The following is a 21062-nucleotide window of genomic DNA, read 5'->3' on the forward strand; positions in this document are numbered from 1 at the left end:
TTTTTAATTTGTAAAACGGCAACAGATTAAAATACACAAGTTGTGTAGGTAGGTATTGTTTAATTTTTAAAAATAAAAAATTGTATAATTTTGTTAATGTAACTTTGGCAATAATCTGATATCAAACTAACATAAATTTGGGCAAGAAACCAAAAAGTAATTTTGTATTTGTATAACCTTTGCTATTAAAAATGTCTTAACGTGCATTTTAGAAAAGGGGTCGTATTTTTCTTAAAGTTGTGTGTAAGCTTATTAAGTATGTATACTGAGCGTTTGGTCATAATTAAGAACAGTTTGACTTAATAAGCGCATTTGACTAAAATCTTACACACAACTTTACGGAAAATACGCGAAAAATGACCCCCTTTGTTATAATACATGTTTAAAGCGCATGTCTCACATGAAAGTTGACAACATATTCTAGATTGGTTTTCTGAACACTGATAGCAAATGGATCCGAGGGGTGGAATGTGAATGCGACCAGTCTCCTTGCCTGGGGTGGCGGGTTCTTGTCCTGGACTCCGGGATAAATTTTGAACTTCAACAACCCGCACTCACGACCGTAAAACCTGCAAATAGAATGAATTATTTTTTCATCATAGTTTGTAAAAAAAATAAGAACATATTTAAAAACAAAGGAACAGCAAAATATAAAGAACTTGGATAATGATGACAATCAAAATCAAATGTTTACCCTCGACCTTAATCTGTTTAATCATCCACTATCCCTCCGGCCCAAGAGGTTACAATTTTATTGGATGTGTGTATAACATTATAAATAATCCTTATAAAAAAGTAACAGTTTCTGTGTGTGTATGTCTGTTTGTAACGAAGGATCTAGCAAACTCCTGCACTGCTAAACCAATATGGACTCATTTATACCAAGTGTAGCTTCACATAAGTCCTTGGAAGGTGTATACTGTAAACTATTTGGGGTGAGGGTACCACTACCCTCCAAATAGAAATCACTCATAGAAAAAATAACCCCACAAAAAAATATTTAGTTTAATTATTCTTTTCTAAACTAAAATCAAAATGGAAGCGTGCGACCCCACCACTAAATATTTCTTTTTCTTTTAAAATAACTATTCATCCCTTCCTCCCCTTAAAGTGCCCCTCGAGGCCTCTACGGAGAAAAGGCGCTAATATAAATCTAACCTGATCGGATACTCTCCACAAGCCTTGGGTCTCTCCATAACCGAGACCCACTTCTCATCATAGGAGAAGAGACTGAGATCAAGTAGGGGGGACGGGGAGTAGCTCTGCGCAGATATGGGCAGCTGGGCCAATACTCTCTTACGGGCCTGGCTTGGTCCTCCATTCTAATATGGTGTAGATACTTTATTCAGGAAGTAATTTTAAAAAGATAAAAGGTAAAGAAATTTGGCATAAAAAATGTTTTGAAAATCTAGGTAGTTAGTAAAGGACAAACGAACATTAACAACTGTAGAGTGTCAGAACTGAATTAGCAAAATATAAATGTATAGGTCGAAACAAAATTGTAAGTAAATTTGATGCAAAACTGTATAAATACAGAATATTGTTCAAGGACACGCCTACAATTGAATTTTAGAACTGGATTATAGAAATATACTTCAAAAAGGTTAAAAATGTACATGACTTAAATGAACGTACGGACATTCTGGTAAAGATTGTATAGTTGATACGCTTCCTAAACCGTACCTAACTGTCATAGGAATCATCATGCAAAGTTTGAAATCGTTAGGACAAATCTAACATAAGTAATTTAACCAAAAGAAATAACCGTGCCGAACGGACGGACCGACCTTTATTAGAGAAAAGCTTCGCTTTTAAAAATACCTTTGCGCTAATGATAGTTTGTTTAAACCTCTGCTGTGTCAGGTTAGCATACACATTATTACTTGGACTGGAGGTGTAACTGGACCCTGTCCCACAGCTCAACCGGAAGTAGTCACAAAAATTTTCAAAGATGTCCAGAAGTTTCTCTGAAGTATTTTCATAGACGGCAAGAACTTTTGTAGTCTTCATGTTGTACACAACAAAAAAGGATTGTTGAGAGTTGGGCTCGTAGCTCCTAAATATAATTTTATTTTATGAAAAAAAATTATCAAATTATTTGTCACTAAGGATAAGTGTTTTAATATGAAATTAGCGATTATTTTATAAATCGCTTTCCTAATGTCAAACTACATTGTTACCTATTTCCTATTAGGGGCGGGATTCTCATTCGATTTCAAATGATCATCTAGAGAACCCAATGGCATCATCCACTTGTAATGGGATGCAATACTCTAAAACCCAATGGGGGAGATTAGGTTAAGTAACATCCAAAAGACAACCAACCCTTTGATTGCACGACCTTTGTCTGAGAAATCCTAAATGTGCATGGTAATGAGTTGCGCCTGTATATGGGCCAATGCATTCCCACTACTATAATTATTTATGCCGCGACCTGACATAGCAGCAGTAGGAACCATTTTAAACGTGTGTCGGACCGATAATTGGACCTATCACCTCCCTAACGACGAGCGGATGTGGTACGTGTTGAGCCACGGTCGCGGGTATGTCAATCTACATAGTTTATGATGACAAAGGGGGAGGTAGGAGGTTGTGCTAAAATTCCGTAAAGGCGTGAGTTTTAAGGCTTAAAATCAGTAGTAAAACGATAATATTCACAAAATATAAATATATCAAAATTTTTGTCTATGGTTCTATTCAATAAGAAATACACATATTTAGTGAATATTATCGTTATACTACTGTTTGTAAGACTTTAAACTCACAACTTTACGGAATTCTAGCACAACCTACCTCCCCCTTCTTGTTATACCTCAAAGTGACGACATCCTCACTGGCATATTTGATAAACAAATGGTCTTCATCGAGCAGCTGCATCTTCCAGATACGAAGCCAACGAATCTAAAAAAGAGAGTTCCATGAAGTGAATTTTAGAAAGCTTAAGTTGCAAGTATACCATCAAACTTTTAAATTTTGTATTAAAATAAATAACAAACAATTAGACATCTCTAAATTAGTCTTCATGCTGTTTTTATGTAAATAAGCCAGATCACTAAATTCAAGTTTAAATGTATTTTTTGCAACTACCCCTTTTATTTTGTAAACATTTTATTAAATAGATTTATTATTATTTTGTGATCAATAATCAAAGTATGAAAAATGGTATCTACCTATGTACTTTTTAGGTATTTATCTTAATTTTTCAAATCAATGGTTAATTAGTTGTTACAACAATTCAAACAAAATTAACTAGAACAGTTTTTTTAATCGAATGAATGCTAACTATCTTAATTAAGGTTTATGAGAACCTATTAAACTATGCTTTTTTTAATGAGGTCATTTATCCCATGAAAGAAATGTAAATTACCTGTTCAAAATATTTGTAAAAATTTCGCAGCTCGAAAGGATTTCCTTCTTGTTGAGATAGCGCCACAGCTCTGTTGTACAGGAAAACTAAAATCCTATGCTTCAGTGAGTTGATGGTTGTCTCCTTAAATGGTCTGTACACAGCTGGTCTGGTCGGTAGGGTGCACTGATTCTCACCCTTGAGTCAAAGAAGATAAAGTATAGAATAGAATCCAGGTAGAAGAATCTGCCTGGCTAGCCTGAAATAAAATTGGAACTTTTGAAAGTCCAAAAAGTATTTCTGGCTTTTAGCAAAATCGCATGTTTTCAGAAATCATCCAGATATATCATTAAAATAAATGCCTTTTTTAATCGTTTACTAAAAGCCATGACTACTGGCTTTCAACCACCTCTCTCCAGTACCCAATGGGTTAAAACTTATTATGTGCAAAATCATAAAAAAATTATATAAACGTGAATTTCGTAAATTAAGTGTAATATTTTTCGATAGGTATATTTTATTCATTTCAGTTTTGACCCAACTGGACAATTGTACAATTTAAGTTTTAGATAATATTTTTAATGCACAGGCGTCACTTTTCTTCAATTTTCCAAGAAATATTTAAGGTTTTCAATTCTATACTTTATATTAATTGCCTTGAGTACGCCAGAACTTGATAGAACCATGTCATCATCATCATAACAAAATCTTCCAATTTCTCTGTCTTTAACAAGAGTACCATCAGCTTCAAGATGGAATATATGAATGGTCTGATGTTGTATGCTAAGTATTGCCAGAACATTTCTGTACAAATAAATACCTTGATTGTGGGACAGTACTATTTTATCAGTCTTAAACATGGTCTTGTCCACAAGTATTCCCTTTTCTATATCCACAACATAGATTGTGTAGTTTTCAAGTTGGTTCCGCGGGTTGGGGCTTACGGATTCATTATTCTGGTATATTGTGTACATGGGTGGGTGTGGCTCCTCGGGAATGGGGGAGGCAGAGCCGATGATAACATATTTGCCGTCATCAGAAAATAGGGAACATTCTCTGTTTAGCTGTTCAGTGATGGGTGATACGGATACTGTAAACTTGGGCTTGAAAAATCGGTTGAAGGCATAGTTTCGAATACTAGAAGAAATAATTAAGTTAACAAGAGGATGTACACTAAAATGGTTTGGGCAGGGGGGCCGGGGGGGAGTTACTCGAGAACCCTTAGAGCTAGAGTGAGCTAATTTCGGATTTATGCTTCTGTAGGGCCAAAGTTACTTTTAAGAATATCGGTGACCGCCGCTCCTGCCGAAAACCGCTGTTTTCCCCTGCCGCCAACATAATATACTTAGCAATACCTAGGTATTTATTACTAACTAGGGAGGAATAAGACATTGGACTGTTTATTGCACTAGTCCCCAAAGTTTATATAAACGTTTTCTTATTGGTTGGCTTAACAACGTTGGGGACTTTTATAGAACTTTGATTGGTTGGTTGATTAAGTTAAGGTATCCAAACGTTTCAACCACTAATTGTAATCTACAAAAGGGGTAATTTTGTGTATAATCTTAGGGATGAACATCAATTTATCGGCCATCTCTATAGATCCATGATTACAAACGCAGCTTCTCTTTAACTAAAATACTCCGTATATTTGCGTAACGAAACGATTTTTTACTAAACATATCTCTTACTTGTTATTTGTTGGATTTTCTTCATTTGTTAGATATTCTCCCTGAACAGATTGGAGAAGGTCTGCAATGGCGGCTGGTCCTTCGTAGCTATACACCTCCAGTGATGTCTGATCAGCACTGAAAAAACACATTGATAATAGAAATATATAGAATGGGTATTTCAACCCAGGGAGGGAGGGGACATAGGGCTGTTTATTACACTAGTCCCCTAAGATTTATAATAACGATTTCTTATTTGTCAGCTCAACAACTTTGAGAACTTTTAAAAATTGGATTTGGTTAGTGATGAAAGGTTTCAACCACTAATTGTAATAGAGAAGGAGTAATTTTGTATTTATCGGACATTGTCTTATCTTTTTAGATCCCAGATAATTTAGGTATTTTCACTTCCATCTTTTTTTTCCAGTCGAAAATTATTAATGTGCTCAAGCGTAATATTTCTTGGTTTGCATTGACAATCAAGAAATATTAATGGAAACTATTAATCTTACTTGTGGAACATTTAGGAACAGGGATCTAAAGGGATAAGACAATGGCCGATAAATTGATTTACATCTACATTTCACAATGACGATACCCAAAATTTCCCCGTCTGTAGATTACTACTAGAGGTTGAAGCGTTTGGACACTTAACTAAATGAATCAACCAATCAAAATACTTTAAAAGTCCCCAAAGTTGTTAAGCCAACGAATAAGAAAACGATGTAATAAAATCTTGGGGACAGCACAATGTCCCCTCCCTCCCTGACTTATTTGACATATGAAATATCCATAGATAAGGGGAAAGTGAACAGAATGAATTAGAAACAAGGAATCATTTCTATTTCATACAATAAAATAATGTTTTCGAAACTTTCTAGAGTGCATATAAAAGAAATGACGTCATACAATACAAATGACCAATGATAGGCCAAAACATAGACTAAATTACCAATGGCAGGCCAGTATGTTACACTTTAACCAACGGTAGGCCAGTGTGACGTCATTTTTAATAGACACTATGTGTTTTCAAAATGAATATTCACCTGAAGGCAATAATCTTAGATCCATCCGGACTAAACTTTCTGACAAAGCAAGGAGGCTTCTCCACATTCACCAGGGTGAAGTTGGGCAAAATATTTGTATAAAATCCCCGGTTTGTGTCCACTGTGCGCCGCCGGTATTTTGTTCCAAATAATCGGCGGGCATTGATGCGTAGGGTCACATTTTGTGGCGGGATTTTTCGTGGCTCTGAATAATAAAAAAGTTGTTATAAGTTTTCTCACTATATTAAAGTAAAGTTAGAGCTGTAACACAAAGATAAGGGAATGAATTGATTAGTTATACCAATCTATACGGATTATACCTATTGAACCCTCTTTGAGATTGTTGAATTGGCCTAAAGTAAAAATTGCTTAAAATCAAACCCCTATAAAAAAAACTATGAAGACAAAAAAAGGTATATCCTGCACAAGCTTAATTTTTTTCCTAGCAGCAAAATAGTTTATTTTTTTATTCCCTTTATTTTTTTCCCCAATGAGGGCGAAAAATTGTTTAAGTACCTACTCTTTATTTTATTCATTTTCTCCCTTTCAACATGTTTTACTATTGCTCCCCCCCCCCCCCCCCCAAGAACAGATTTTCAGTACTCTTTATTTTTAATTTCCCAAGCAAAATATACACCCTTGAAAATGTGTTTACCTAGAGTACCCCCATCCATCATCATCTCCTGACAGCCACCACCAGCACAGAATCAGGTTTAATTCTTTCTACAGGCTCTACCACCTCACCACCGCTTTCACCTCCACCTGCCTCAAGCTTCGCCTTGGCAACCCTGTCTGCCCGTTCCAACAGGTGCTGGGTCCAGACAATATCCTCTGTCCAGATCTCCAGTTCAGCAGGATTCAGGTGGAAGCTGATTTGGAAATTTCTCCTGGCCAGCTGAACTTCGCCCAGACCTAGCTGAGCTCGACCCAAGGTTTGATAAGCAGGCCACCAGTTCTTCTAAATTACAAAGGGATATTTATATGACAAGGATGACAACATCAAAAAAAACGAATCTCTTGAACGTTAGGACAAACGAACATTACCACTTGCTAGAACTTAAATAGCTGAATATAAATGTATGATTCTAAACAAAATTATACCTCAGTATTTTTTTGCAAAACTGCTTAAATCCTACAGGATATTGTTTAAGGACTTACATTTTTAGGACTTGTTTATACCGGGATTAATGTAATAGGAATCATTATTCCAAAAATCAGATGAATAATTATAACACATAAAGAATTCTTGTTCAAAAAAGGTTAAAAATCGTTTTTTTTGCCCGCTGCATGTTTCGCTTTATTAGAGAACACGAAAATTTGGTGTAGGATCCCATTCTTATATTTAACCCAGGGATCTAAAGGGATAAGACGATTGCCGATATAGTGATGTAAATCCCCAATGAAGATAAACAAAATTACACCTTCTGTAGATTCGATCAATGGTTGAAACGTTAGGACACTCAATTAAATAAACCAACCAATCCAAATTCAATACAAGTCCCCAAAGTTGTTAGGCCAAAGAATAGGAAAACGTTATTATAAAACTTTAGTGACTAGTTTAACAAACAACCCATTGCCCCCTCTTTCTTTGTGTTTAACCTGCCCCAGCATACCTGGACTTTGATAGCTTGTTGACAGGCCTGTATGGCGGGTATCCACTCGTGTAGATGGATCAGGCTCTGAGCTTTCATATCAAGAAGACCAACATCGTTACCATCAATCTCCAGGGCTTCATTCCATCTGTTCAAATAAAGGTAACAACTTACACCAACAAATATTATTGCTTTAGATTTAGAAAAAAACAAGGATGACAACATCCACAAAAGCGAAGCTCTAAAACGGTAAGAAAAACAAAAATTAACTCTTGTAGAGTGTCATAACTAATAAGCAGAATATAAATGTATAAGTTTTAACAAAATTGTACGTAAATTTGCTGCAAAACTGTTAAACTTACTTTATCCTAGCGATGCTTAGCTTATAATATTGTGCTTTGTTGTCCTAAGAATCAGTATTTATAAAATCAGATTTATAGGATAATAATACCACTTAAAAAATGTTGTCAAAAAAAGTAAGAATCAGCATTTTTTAAATGGCCGTACGGACTTTCTGGTAACGATTACAGAGTTGCTACGCTTTCTGAATCGTACCTAACTGTTATCTACTACCTACTGGAATCATAATCCAAAGTTTGAAATCGATAGCACGGACGGAACAACCCTAATTATAGAAAAGTTTCGCTTTTAAAAATACTAAAAGTTGCCAAATCCAGAAAGTACAGAATAATTTTGAAACAAATGATCAAAAAATAAACCTTGAAATAGCCTCCCAAAATCTTCCCTGTTCTGCTAACAAACTTCCTTCTGTTTTTAATCTGAAATGTTAAAATCTTATTTGCGAAATAATAAGATACCTAGCTAAATAAATAACAGGGAAATGAAATGTTATACTTTTAACTTTTTAAATGTTTTTGAATGAAATTACCTAGGTAATGTAATTTTTTTAAGTAGCAATCATATTTTTTCCCTCCCCCCCCCCCCCTCCTCCTTTGTGAAAAATCCAGGGAGGGGGAAATGAAATATTTTGCAGCCAGGGAAAAAAATGAATATTGTGCAGAATATACACCAATGTTCAAAAATGACCAAGAACACAACTAAAATTACCTATCAAATCTAATTTTGTTGTCTTCTAGTGCGTCAACTCTTTTCTTTTTACATTCAGCTATCCAATCAAATGTTGGATCAAGATCTGGCTCTTGGCTCTGTTCCTCTTCTTTGAAAGCTGGGGCTACGTCAAGTTTTAATTGTTAGATCTAATCCAAAGTTTTTTTCAGCGCTTACGGTCAAACGGCTGACCGCACTTTGCATATTAATAAAACCAAAACAACAAAATAGCATAGGATGATAGGACTCAATAATAACACAAAAAGGGTGAAAAGTTTGAAATTAATTTGCCAATGTCAATTTCAAAAATCATGTTTAACATTATATTTTTCACGAATAATAAAATAATACCTATTTTGATATTAATACTTATGATTTTTAATTTCTATATCCGCAGAAAGCTGTCCATAATGCAATGCGATAAATAACTAGGTATTCTCGTATCATTAAAAACATCTATAATAATTAAATAAACATATAAAAATATTTATTCCTACCTTCAGAAGACTTAACTAACGATATTTTTCTTTTCCATCCAAAACTGGTCATTTCATTTTAGAAATTATTGTCTAACTGAAAAATAAAAAATACAGTAGGTATTACAATGAGGTAGTTGATTACAATAAAAAGGTTATGGCACATAATAATAAAATTGTCAATAAATATAAAAAAAAATATAAATAGAACTTGTCATTTATATAGGTACTTAATAAATATACAAAAATTTAGGTACTTGGTAGAATCATACTAAATATATTTTGAGGTATATTGCAGGGATCTTATGGGATAAGACAATGAATCATAAAGCAATGTACATCCCAAATGATGATATACAAAATTCCCCCTTCTGTATATTAAAATTATTGGTTGAAAAGTTTAGACACTACTAGTTTGGAACAAACCAGTCAAAGTTTAATATGAGTACTCAAAGTTTTTAGGTCATCGAATGAGACAACAAGGTTGTAAAACTTTGGGTACCAGTGTAATTTATAATCCAATGTCCAATCACTTCCAAGAAAGCTCTTGTCATATAATTAATAAAACTATCTAAGGACCGGATCCAAACTCTATAAATTCTAAAAGTTTTGTTTGAGCAGTTGCTGGAAGTATGCGAAGTATTCTTGTGAGGCAGTGCAGGCTGGAGGGAACATACACCTCCCTTTCTTCCCTCCGAATTCCAGTTAGAATAGCCTCCGCGGCTTCTTTCACGGATACAATGCCAATCAGTCCCTCATATCTAAACATAAAAATATTTATTTATCGCATCGTATTATAGACAGCTTTTCACAAATATTAAAATGAAAAATTAAAAGCAGTTTTTTAGCCACGAGGGACCGAAGCCCCGTGCTAACACTACTGGTATAAATATTATGATTTTTATTTTAATATTCGTTGAAATTTGTCTGTTATACGATGCTTTACATGATTTTTCATTATGGCCCGAAAAGGTTCTTAGGCAGCGGATAATCAGATTCGAAGCAATACTTAAAATACTTTTCCGGGGATAAACTGCCTAAATTGTTAGAAAAAAACTTTTATCTCTTGTAAACTTGTAACATCTCTTTGTTAAAGAGTTGAGATTAAAAAATATTCATAAAGGTGCAAATAATAAGTAAACTAGGTATTTTTGTTTTGATATTGACTAGAACTATACAGTTAATATGAATATGGACAAGAAGAAAATAAGGGAATAAAGTAATAGGTACCTAACATAAATCATGTAAACCTCGATGTTTTGTACATTTAGTAAATACTATTTAAGTCGTTTGAATTTAATACCTAAATGGATACAAATGTAAACAAAAAAAAGGTATTTAAAGGTCAAAATATATTTTTACATATCAAATGAGATCATACTTAATTATAAGAAGTTGTATGTATATTGTTATAGGCTTTTCCAATTGACCAAAAACACCAGGTTTTACGAGATCAACTTCATTAAGCCTTCATCCCATTATTTATAATTCTAAAATTTAATATTCTATTTACCTAAGGCTGGGTTTACGGTTATTCTCGCTCGATACTAGGAAAGGATGAACAGTTGTGAGCACCATATTCTTGCCTTTATCCGCCATAAGCTCATAATTCAAGCCTTCCATAAAGCCAGTCATGGCAAACTTTGTGGCCGAGTAGGGAACCATATTTGGGGTCCCCAACATTCCAACAATAGAGGAGATACCAACAATGTGATGACGATTGTTTGGATCCTGAAGCATTGCTGGCAAAAAGTTTTTAATCAAAAACATTGGTCCTACAACGTTTATGGAAAACAGTTCCTCTAATTCTTGCTGTGTGTGTTCAAGAAAAGTTTTTCTTTTTGTAATAGCTGCGTTGTTTATCAATAATGAGGGGACACCAATGTTTTCTAGAATTTCATGTGACACTCTGTCAACACTGGCTTTATCTGAGACATCACAAACAAACATGTGATATTTGCCACTAACTTTTTGTAATCTCCGTTCAGTCTCCTGATTTCCAGTCTCATTGATGTCAAGGCATATCACAGTTGCACCCAGGCGGGCTAAATTTACACTTAATTCCATACCTAAATGTAAGAAATTTTACATAATAATCGCAAAAGATTAAATATAAATCTAAGATTCAATTTAATAGTCCTAAATGGCAATATAAGTGATGAAAAATACAGTGTTCTTATGTGATATGAAGAAAAGAAAAACACCCTAAAGATATAGATTCCATAATTAGGTCTAATGAATATTTGAGATAGTCGAAAAATCGTCTAATTTAAACGAAGGTGATAAGACATTTTTATTTACCATCTAATGATCATTTATCGATAAATGAAGGGAAATGCCTTGGACCAAAAGGCGCAACTCATTACCATGCAACGTTAGGCCTTCTCATACAAAGCTCATGCAATTAAAGAGTTAGCTAGATGTTTGTTAGGTAATACTTATCCTAATGCCCAGGGTGTTTGGACAGAAAAGGAGAGATATATACAATATATGGGCCCCCTTAGTTATCCTTGGTTGTTGAACCTAACGTTAAAGTGTCATGAACAGCAACCTCGCCCGTATGAGGTAATGAACATTGAAAATCTTACCTATACCATGCCCCGAACCAGTCACCAAAGCCAAAGCACCCTCCAAATCTTTAGGCTTGTTCGGAATCAATACTTTATACAGAGATATGAAGACAGCACTGGTAACCCCCAAGACCAGGCTAAATGTGTCCAGGACCAGACAGAAAACTTTGTACAGCACCAGCAGTTTACTGTACCGCCAGTCCAGAAACAAAGTTGTTCCAGGTAAATTCACTTGCATCAATTTTTCCTTCATAGGTTCCATTTTAGAGGTTTAAAATTGTCTGTAAATTAAAATTGTTAAATGATATATGTAACTCAGCAATTTATTTTAGTAAAAAGGAATATAAAATATGATCTTATTTAAAGATATTTGTGTAAAAATTACTTATTTTTGATAATTAAACCATTAAAAACAAGGAAAAATTCGAATTTATATTTTAAATTATAAAGATAAATTATAATTATAAAATTCCAAATTCTTTTTATTGCTTATAATTAAAATACAAAAATGCTTAAAACATTTTTAAGTTGTAAGTTCTACGCGTTTGAAAAAAAGCATTTATTTGTTTACCTACCCTACGCAGCTGTACCAATACAAACAGAGTTGCCGGATCAACTTAAAATAAAAACATTCTATAATACAAAGTTGTAAGGTTTTTTTGTTCTTTAGGATGTCGTTAACTAAGGAACCGATTTATATACCCGTTTTATAGAAGCTTTATATAGGTCCCAGAATGGTTTTATGCTAGCTTAGTTTTAAATTAAAAAGATGGTTTTAGGCTAATTCGACCCCACTCCCCAATTGTATAAATAATAGGGGCGCTATCGCAGTCATTTGTGGTAAATGGAAAAGAAATGTTTTTCAGTCTGTCCATTAAGATTACCAAACAACTGAAATGATTGAAATATCCACGTACAGATATATGGATCTTCGAACGGTTTTTAGCCATTTTTCTCTAGAAATAAAAAAACTCATCGAAATTTCGGACCCATTGCTAGTTTCTAAATAATATTAAAATAAACAATTTACTTTGTATCATTCAATTCAGTATTTTAAAATGCATTTTTAAAAATATATCCATTGTGTAAGCTTCTAATTAAAAATAAGATTTTATTTATTTTCTCATGCGGCAACTCTGTTGTGCAGAATGCCGCGTACTTCATACTATAAATAAAAAGGCAAGAGAAGAAATAAAAACAAACCACATTAATTTGAAAATGAAATTAAAATTAATGAAAATTTATATGTATCATGATATATTAAGTATAAATCTTTATTTTGATTCTAAAAGAAAGATAATTTTTGAATATTTCAGCTAAATTTGATAGGGTATTATATTTATAGGATAATTATATGTTCTAAAACGTTTTAAACTTCAAATTTTAATTTTTTTATATAAAAAAACTAATAAATCAACAAGATATTGATTTCAAAATTCTCGCAGGTGATAATTTTATTAATGTAAAGTCAAAATTTAATTTTACTAAAAAGCACATATTTCATTTTATCATTATTGGAATTGCAAACTACCGGTAAAAAAGTATATCCTGACCATGCAATATAAGAGTATAAGCAATTAGCAAATTATTTAAAAAGTGAGTTTTGATTATTCATACCTATGGACATTTTGACCAAGTTTTCCACACACAAATTATATAAGTACGAAATAAGAATTAAAATTTCTAACAATTTTAAACAAAAATTTCATTTCCATTTGTTTACCTACTTTTCAGAATTAAAATGAAACTTGAAGAAGAAACAAAAAATGGTACAGATACAGGAGAGACAGTTGTTAAGACAGAAAAGGAAATTGAGGATTCAAAGGCAGATGTAAAAGTCGACATCAAACCTGAGACTAAACGTGAACTGGGAGACTCTGATGACGAAAGTCCGGCTGACCGCAAGAAGATAAAGCAGGAGGCCCGAGTGTCGCGTCACTGCCCCTACCTGGACACAATCAACAGAGGCGTGTTGGACTTTGATTTTGAAAAGTTGTGCTCTATCTCTCTGTCTAGGATTAATGTGTATGCTTGTCTTGTATGCGGGAAATATTTCCAAGGAAGAGGAAATAACACACACGCCTACACTCACAGTGTCAGCGAGGGACACAGGGTGTTTCTAAATCTAGAGTCACAACGATTCTATTGTTTGCCTGATAACTACGAGGTTATTGATGCGTCATTGGGAGATATTCTGTACGTGTTAAATCCTACCTTTTCTTCTGACCTAATTAAGAGACTTGAGACCAGCACAAAGGAATCTCGTGCTTTTGATGGATCAATGTACACGCCTGGAGTTGTGGGCTTGAATAACATTAAGGCGAATGATTACTGCAATGTGATACTTCATGCTCTGTCCCATGTCGAGGGACTGAGAAATTACTTTTTGGATGAAAACAATTACAAAAATATCAAACGGCCCCCGGGTGATATTAGTTTCTTGTTGGTGCAAAGATATGGCGAACTGATCAGAAAGTTGTGGAATCCCAAGAACTTCAAGGCCCACGTGTCGCCCCATGAGATGTTGCAGTCGATCGTGTTGTGCTCCAAGAAAAAGTTTGAGATCACTAAGCAAGGTGATGCGGGTGCTGTTTTACCATGGTTTCTTAACTCCCTCCACATGGCCTTGGGTGGAACTAAGAAGAGATCGAGTTCAATCATTTACAAGCAGTTTCTTGGATCAATGAGGATTCATACCAAGAAGATTATGCCAACGGATGTTGATCCCAAAAGGCAAAGAGAGCTACAAGCTTCTGGCGAATATGATTGGAAGGAAAGATTCTATTTTTGAACTGTTTACTTGAATTTTGAAGATATTTTCACTGGCTTTACTTATAAATTTTGTATTTGAATTAGGATGGTGGTTCAACTTGTGTAACTTTCTTAATGCGCTAAAATGTTTTCAATATCAAAAAGGTATTTAAATTAATGATTAGGTAGGTACAAAAGATAGATATAATTTTTTAAAAGTTTAACAGAATCTTCTTAAAGGTTGAGGAATCTCCATTTTTGTTTCTGACGTCAGAGCTTCCACCACCGCCTCTATTCAAGGACGAGTTCCATGAAAACATTATTCCCCAAGTATCTCTCTACAATATCTTATCCAAGTTTAACGGACAAACTGAGAGGGAATACAAGACATACAAGGATAACTTCCTCAAGAAATTTGAGCTCGTAAGACTCCCGAAGTTTATCATCCTTTTTATAAAACGATTCACAAAGAATACTTTCTTTGTTGAGAAGAACCCAACCATTGTCAATTTCCCCGTAAAGGGAATCGAGTTTGGTGACCTCTTGAGTGACGAGGACAAGGCCAAGCACAAGGAGGGGACAACCTACGACTTGATGGCCAACATTGTGCATGATGGCTCCTGGGAGAAGGGCAGCTATAAGGTACATGTGCTGCACAAAGGTTCTGGTCAGTGGTATGAGATGCAGGATCTGCACGTTACCAGTATTCTACCACAGATGATTACCCTGACTGAGGCCTATATCCAGATCTACGAGAGGAGAGAGCCAGAGGCAAATGTTAAAATGGAAACCAGCTGATTTTCTGAACTCAAGCCAGTTTATTTGAATTTGTTATCCTCGTTAGTTTGTTTTGTTTTTAAAATTGCGTTAGAAACATTTAAAGTATTTCATTAATAGCAATTATGAAAGTCTATACCTGTTGTAAAAAGCAATACCGAGGAAATAACTAAAATAGCATTTCATCAACACTTATTATGGTTTATTTTTTATTTAATATTTTTTGTGTACCTATGTTAAATTCGATTGTTTTAAGATCATTAAAAATGGAAGAAGTTGATAATACCGAGACAAAAATATCTTTTAAATCGACAAAGAAACGTCAAGTAAGAAAACGCCAGAATTCGTCCGACTCGGATGAAGGGAACTCGGTCCAAGAATATAATAAAGAAGAATATGAAAAAACTAGAGAACTTCAAAAACTCAGGTAGGTACCTAGGTAGTTTGGATTCATCAGAACATTTTAAATATTTCGGGCTTTTTCATTTTTTCTCTTCTAGAATTTTTAGCAAGTACCTATAATGTATATTCAATTCATTCAGTAGGTGTACGATACAGAGGAAGAGACTATTACACTAGTCATTCAAGTTTTACAATAACGTTTTCGTATTTGTTTGCTTTACAACTTAGGGGATTTTTTTATTAAATTTTGATTAGTTGGTCCATTAAGTCAAACTTTTCAACCACTAATTTAAATCTCAAAAGGGTTAATTTTGTGTATCATCATTGGGGATGTAAATCCATTTATATTTGATTGTCTTATCCCTTTAGATCCCTGACTGTGATAAGTCATTTCTTGCTCAAGAATCCGTCAAAAATTAGTTCAATTTTTTGTTAAGGAAACGAATAGCTGGAACAAATGTGGTGACCCTAGTCTCAGGAAAAAAGATATCAAAGGAAGGATAAAAAGACCAAAGATTGCGTTTTTAATTCATAATTATCTATCAGATTATGACTTTTTAATTGACCAGAAATTTACATTTATCAGAATTTCTTCTAAATGCCCAAATGGGTATTATGCACATCCTCCTTTTTGTAAAATCCTACTAAACACATAGTGGGGCAAACAACCCCCCCCCCCCGGCTTATATTTAAAAAGCAGAAAAAAAATTTCCGAGAGTGATAAGTTTAGGTTTGGTGTTTTTTATTTTAGCCCCACAGGGCTAGTGTGTCCCTCCGGAAATAACCTTAAAGAAAATATGGTACACTTTTAGACGGCTAAACTGTTTAGTAAGCTTTTTTATGTCCTTAGCGAAGGATCTCACTAACCGCTGAACCTACCTACTTGGTTCTATTTTATAGTGAAGCTTCTTATATGTCCTGAGATGGTTTTTAGCTTTTTTATTTTCATAAATAAGTCTATGGTTTTATGCTTTTTTTCTGCCCTTCAATATCCCATCGAAAATAGAGCCCCTACATGCTAGGGGCACAGCAGCTAGTTTTTATAAATTGTCCTTTTTTACTCAAAAATTGAATATTAACAAGGCACTTTTTATTTGCTTTATCTTTTAAACAGATGGAAGATGCTTTGACTGCAGATGATCCATTCAAGATTAAATCTGGTGGACTCGTCGATATGAAATCAATGAAAGGTTTATATTTATTTGTTTGTTTGTACTTTGTATGTATTTAACATTTGTGTAAAAGAAGCTTTTCTACATTTATATGTCCTCCAGTTCATTACTCAAAGATAACTAAGAATCATTAAAATTACTCTGAAATAAATGATATTATGGCGGTTTTTATCATGCCTTTTCTAAAAGGTATTTAGGTTTTATCTTTAGAATTTAGATTTTTTAATTCTTGTCATGTATTTGTATGGCCCCAAGGATCTCTAAAACAATGTCTCATTTTGACATTTGTGACATCCAATACAATTTTTATGGATATTCATTTTTTTTGCTTTAATCGAAGCAGTAAAGAATGATTAGCATTAGCCGAATGTCTCTCTGTCATGGTAGTATGATGTATTAGTGTCTGTGTATTTGTACTTTTAACAATTAATAGGGACTAATGTTTCTGTCTATTTTGACATCCAAGACTTCAGCAACATTTTAAAAAGCGAATTTTTTTGTTAATTCAGACATGTTATAATTGTTCTATCGATTTTAAACTTTGTATGGTGATTCCTGTAGTAGTTAGAAATCGTATCAACTTTATAATCGTTACTAGAATGCCCGTACGTCCATTTTAAACATGATTATTTTTAACTTTAAAAAAAAATTTATGTGATGTATTTATCTGGTTTTTCTCATTTTTGGAATACTGATTCTTAGGACATCAGAGTACAATGTTATAAGCAAAGCATCTCTATAATAAAGTCCTAAAAATGCAAGTATGTCCCTAAACTTTATCCTCCATTTTGCATTTTTTCAACAAAATTTTATTTTGTCCTACCGTTTCATAGCTTCGCTTTTATGGATGTTGTCATCCTTGTTTTATTTTAGAATACAAGCAGACTGAAGACGCGTATGAGGTTGGGACACAATTCTCTAAAGAAACTCACATCAGAGATGAAGACGATGAAATGAGAAAATTTATTGAAATAGAAATGCAAAAAAGAAAGGTAATTAAATTATAATACACTTTTTATCAGGGAGTGAGGGAACAATGGGCTGTTTATTACACTAGCCTCAAAGTAAGTGTTCAACTTTTCTAGAATTTTATCAAGTACTATAATAACTAGCAATTGCGCCTCTATCATTTAGGGGGTTTGTATTATTGAAAGGGTCTAGAAAATAGCTTTAAACCATACTCAAATCTGAAAATAAATCGCCTAAAACCACTAAGGGACCTATGTAAAGCTTAATAAAAATAGAGAACCAAAACAATGCCAGTAGTCATTGAGATCTTAAGCTTCAGACAAAAAAACTTTACTACCTACTTTATGTTATAGGATAGACTTCTTACCTAATAGAGTATGCACGTTTTGATAACTGTAGGTTATTAATATTCAGGAAAATCACCAAGAAGAAGAACAAGGTTCTAAATATGTATCTCCAGAAGATGCTGCACTACTATATTATTATTAATATTCAGGGAAATCATCAAGAGGAAGAACAAGGATCTAAAAGAAGAAGACAAGGATCTAAATATGTATCTCCAGAAGATACTGCACTACTATATTATTATTATTAATAATCAGGGAAATCATCAAGAGGAAGAACAAGGATCTAAATATGTATCTCCAGAAGGTGCAGCTCTACTATATTATTATTAATATTCAGGGAAATCATCAAGAGGAGGAACAAGGATCTAAATATGTATCTCCAGAAGATACTGCTCTACTATATTATTATTATTAATATTCAGGGAAATCACCAAGAAAAAGAACAAGGTTCTAAATATGTATCTCCAGAAGATACTGCACTACTATATTATTATTATTAATATTTAGGGAAATCACCAAGAAGAAGAACAAGGTTCTAAATATGTATCTCCAGAAGATACTGCACTACTATATTATTATTAATATTCAGGGAAATCATCAAGAGGAAGAACAAGGTTCTAAGTATGTATCTCCAGAAGATACTGCTCTACTATATTATTAATATTTAGGGAAATCATCAAGAGGAAGAACAAGGATCTAAATATGTATCTCCAGAAGATACTGCTCTACTATATTATTATTAATATTTAGGGAAATCACCAAGAGGAGGAAGAAGGATCTAAATATGTTTCTCCAGAAGATGCTGCCCTATTGTCGCTTCCTGAACACCTTAGGTAACATGCAGCTTATACTAACAACGAAATTAATTTGGGGGAAAAATAACGAAACCTTTACGCGATTTTCAAATGTTGTTGGGAAGAGGGATATTTATTTCGTATGTTGGCTATACCTTAGTCCTGGGTAATATGGTTTTTAATTTATGCAGGGGCATTGTCCCACTCTTAAGGTTTTTAAGTGTAAACATTGCTTTTTGTTCTAAATGAATTCAAATGGTAAATGTATGGATTTGTACGGACTTATTTTTTAATTTTGATGTGCAGACCTGATATTAGCATGTATGTACAGATTTGTGCGGATTATTATTCGAATTCTTGGTAGCCACCCTAAAGTTATCTTTGAGATTCTCGCTACACAGACAGGAATACAGACATCATATTACTTTTATATGATAATAATCTATTTTGCAAAGGACTTATTTTATAGCTCTAAATAAATCTGTTTAGAAAATCCACATTCAAGAAGGACCAACAGATGTTATCGGCCCAGATGTTGAGTGGCATCCCAGAGGTTGACCTCGGCATTGAGGCGAAGATTCAGAATATTGAGAGAACAGAGAAGGCGAAGAGACAGCTGTTGGAGGAGGCGAGGCGGGGAAACAAGAATGGGGAGGATAAAAGCCAGTCGAACCAATATGTTCAACATGACAGGTGCTTAATTGGAATAGATTTATTATTACTTGGATGTTACACCAGATTTTCATGTTCTCTAATAAAGTAAACTCTGTAGCAGGCTAAAATAACGATCTCCCCCATGCCCTCCCCTGCTACTGGATGAACGGATCTACCAATAAATGAGAGGGGAATTAGCAAGCTAAATAGTAAATTTTCCCCCTGTCATAATTTCCACGTATATTCCACATCCATTATGATTTGCTGGAAATTTGCCCTTAATAAACAGCTATCTTTTTGAAGTTTCTAATGATTGTAGGTATAAGATAGAGCAGGGCACCAGGATAGGGAGAGAGAAGGAGAAGAAGGTGGAGGAGGTGGTGGAGAGACCCGCCACTGTCAACATATACGCAGAAGACAAGGATATCGACACCAAGCTGCTGCAGGGCAAGGCCAGAGACGAACAATCACTCCAGAAATTCAAACAGAAAAACTAAAAATTGTACCTCTAGTTTTTATATCAAAGGGAAGTTCCATGAATTGTATTTGATAAGTAAAGCATTATCCAGTATGGCTTCCGAAACTGATCATTATCCGGTTCTCAGCCATACTGAAAAATTATGCATAGCATTGAATTACTGATAATTTTCCACGCATATTAAAATAAAAATCATAAAATTAATATCATTTTTGTTAGCCCAGGCCTTCGGTCCTTGGGGGCTAAAAAACTGGTTTTAATCTTATAAAACAAAATTAACTTACTTAGGTATGCAAACCAGTTTTTTACTAATTCACAAATTTGTTTTACCTAGACAAATGATATTATACAATGATGCTTTCAATGCTTGGACCACTTATAATTAAACCATTTTCATGTAACTCTCCCTGACATTTTTCCACTTTTGGTCAGCTGAATTTGAATTGCTGATTGTGTACACAGTTTCCTCGGTGTTTCCTCAATATTTACTATACTAGCTAAAAAAATCAAAATTAGAAAAATTTAAATTTTGAATGTATAATGTATACCTAAATCGTTTATACATTCAAATTTTGTTTTTTTTGGAAGTTTGAAGTTTTTCAGCTGTAGTAAATATTGAGATAGGATGAGGAAACACCGAGGAAACTGTGTACATAATCAGCAACTCAAATCCAACTGACCCCACTTTTACATTGTACCTTATTGTTCAGATTATGTTTGTTAAAAATAAATGACAGCAAAACTGAATATCGTTTTTTTATTATTATCATCCTTATAAGAAGAAACAGGATATCTGTCTGTCTTTTCAGAAGGATATCGCTAACTGCTGAACCGATGAGTCCTGGGAAGGATTTTAACTAATTTGGAGGAGGGTAACACCACCCTCCCAAGAGAAAACGCCGAAAAATACCGCAAAAAATATAGAAATTTTCCCGCAGTATTAACACGAA

At 33.9% G+C, this 21062-nt stretch overlaps 5 protein-coding genes across 13 annotated transcripts; 2 read left to right on the forward strand and 3 right to left on the reverse strand.

Annotated features, from left to right (window-relative positions):
* Positions 1 to 86: 86 nt before the first annotated feature.
* Positions 87 to 9297, reverse strand: abo (de-etiolated protein 1 abo). Of its 5 annotated transcripts, none has more exons than XR_013878120.1 (14): positions 9220 to 9297; positions 8723 to 8846; positions 8374 to 8433; positions 7676 to 7802; positions 6718 to 7020; positions 6063 to 6267; positions 5038 to 5154; positions 4003 to 4483; positions 3368 to 3544; positions 2813 to 2901; positions 1822 to 2056; positions 1159 to 1322; positions 329 to 569; positions 87 to 230 (listed from the first exon to the last, which is right to left on the reverse strand). XR_013878120.1 is itself a non-coding variant. In XM_080155750.1 (14 exons), the coding sequence occupies exons 5-13, from the start codon at positions 6740 to 6742 to the stop codon at positions 383 to 385; spliced, it is 1680 nt and encodes a 559-aa protein (XP_080011876.1). In that variant the 5' UTR covers positions 6743 to 7020; positions 7676 to 7802; positions 8374 to 8433; positions 8723 to 8846; positions 9220 to 9297; the 3' UTR covers positions 87 to 182; positions 362 to 382. The 5 variants fall into 5 exon arrangements, 4 of the variants coding, with proteins under 4 accessions (XP_080011876.1, XP_080011875.1, XP_080011878.1 ...); XM_080155750.1 differs by having other exon boundaries at positions 87 to 182; positions 362 to 569; XM_080155749.1 differs by having other exon boundaries at positions 87 to 195; positions 362 to 569.
* LOC145318153 (tetratricopeptide repeat protein 33-like) lies at positions 6975 to 9271 on the reverse strand. Its single transcript, XM_080159500.1, has 4 exons — positions 9220 to 9271; positions 8723 to 8846; positions 7662 to 7802; positions 6975 to 7020 (listed from the first exon to the last, which is right to left on the reverse strand). The coding sequence occupies exons 1-4, from the start codon at positions 9269 to 9271 to the stop codon at positions 6975 to 6977; spliced, it is 363 nt and encodes a 120-aa protein (XP_080015626.1).
* Positions 9296 to 12325, reverse strand: LOC145315721 (17-beta-hydroxysteroid dehydrogenase 13-like). Its single transcript, XM_080155754.1, has 3 exons — positions 11787 to 12325; positions 10712 to 11267; positions 9296 to 9959 (listed from the first exon to the last, which is right to left on the reverse strand). Exons 1-3 carry the CDS (start codon positions 12028 to 12030, stop codon positions 9770 to 9772), a joined length of 990 nt encoding a protein of 329 aa, XP_080011880.1. The 5' UTR covers positions 12031 to 12325; the 3' UTR covers positions 9296 to 9769.
* A 660-nt stretch (positions 12326 to 12985) lies between these two features.
* Positions 12986 to 15553, forward strand: Usp39 (ubiquitin specific protease 39). Its single transcript, XM_080155755.1, has 2 exons — positions 12986 to 14538; positions 14757 to 15553. Exons 1-2 carry the CDS (start codon positions 13510 to 13512, stop codon positions 15315 to 15317), a joined length of 1590 nt encoding a protein of 529 aa, XP_080011881.1. The 5' UTR covers positions 12986 to 13509; the 3' UTR covers positions 15318 to 15553.
* Positions 15553 to 20859, forward strand: LOC145315724 (splicing factor C9orf78). Of its 5 annotated transcripts, none has more exons than XR_013878121.1 (8): positions 15553 to 15723; positions 16136 to 16191; positions 16811 to 16888; positions 17744 to 17862; positions 18937 to 19019; positions 19470 to 19673; positions 19954 to 20582; positions 20774 to 20859. XR_013878121.1 is itself a non-coding variant. In XM_080155758.1 (7 exons), the coding sequence occupies exons 1-7, from the start codon at positions 15563 to 15565 to the stop codon at positions 20129 to 20131; spliced, it is 879 nt and encodes a 292-aa protein (XP_080011884.1). In that variant the 5' UTR covers positions 15553 to 15562; the 3' UTR covers positions 20132 to 20859. The 5 variants fall into 5 exon arrangements, 2 of the variants coding, with proteins under 2 accessions (XP_080011884.1, XP_080011885.1); XR_013878122.1 differs by having other exon boundaries at positions 19954 to 20566; XR_013878123.1 differs by having other exon boundaries at positions 19954 to 20539; positions 20823 to 20859.
* The last annotated feature ends 203 nt before the right edge of the window (positions 20860 to 21062 follow it).

Source organism: Acartia tonsa, chromosome 4, assembly GCF_053477335.1.
Source record: "Acartia tonsa isolate MP-2025a chromosome 4, ASM5347733v1, whole genome shotgun sequence".
NCBI classification, from domain to species: domain Eukaryota; kingdom Metazoa; phylum Arthropoda; class Copepoda; order Calanoida; family Acartiidae; genus Acartia; species Acartia tonsa.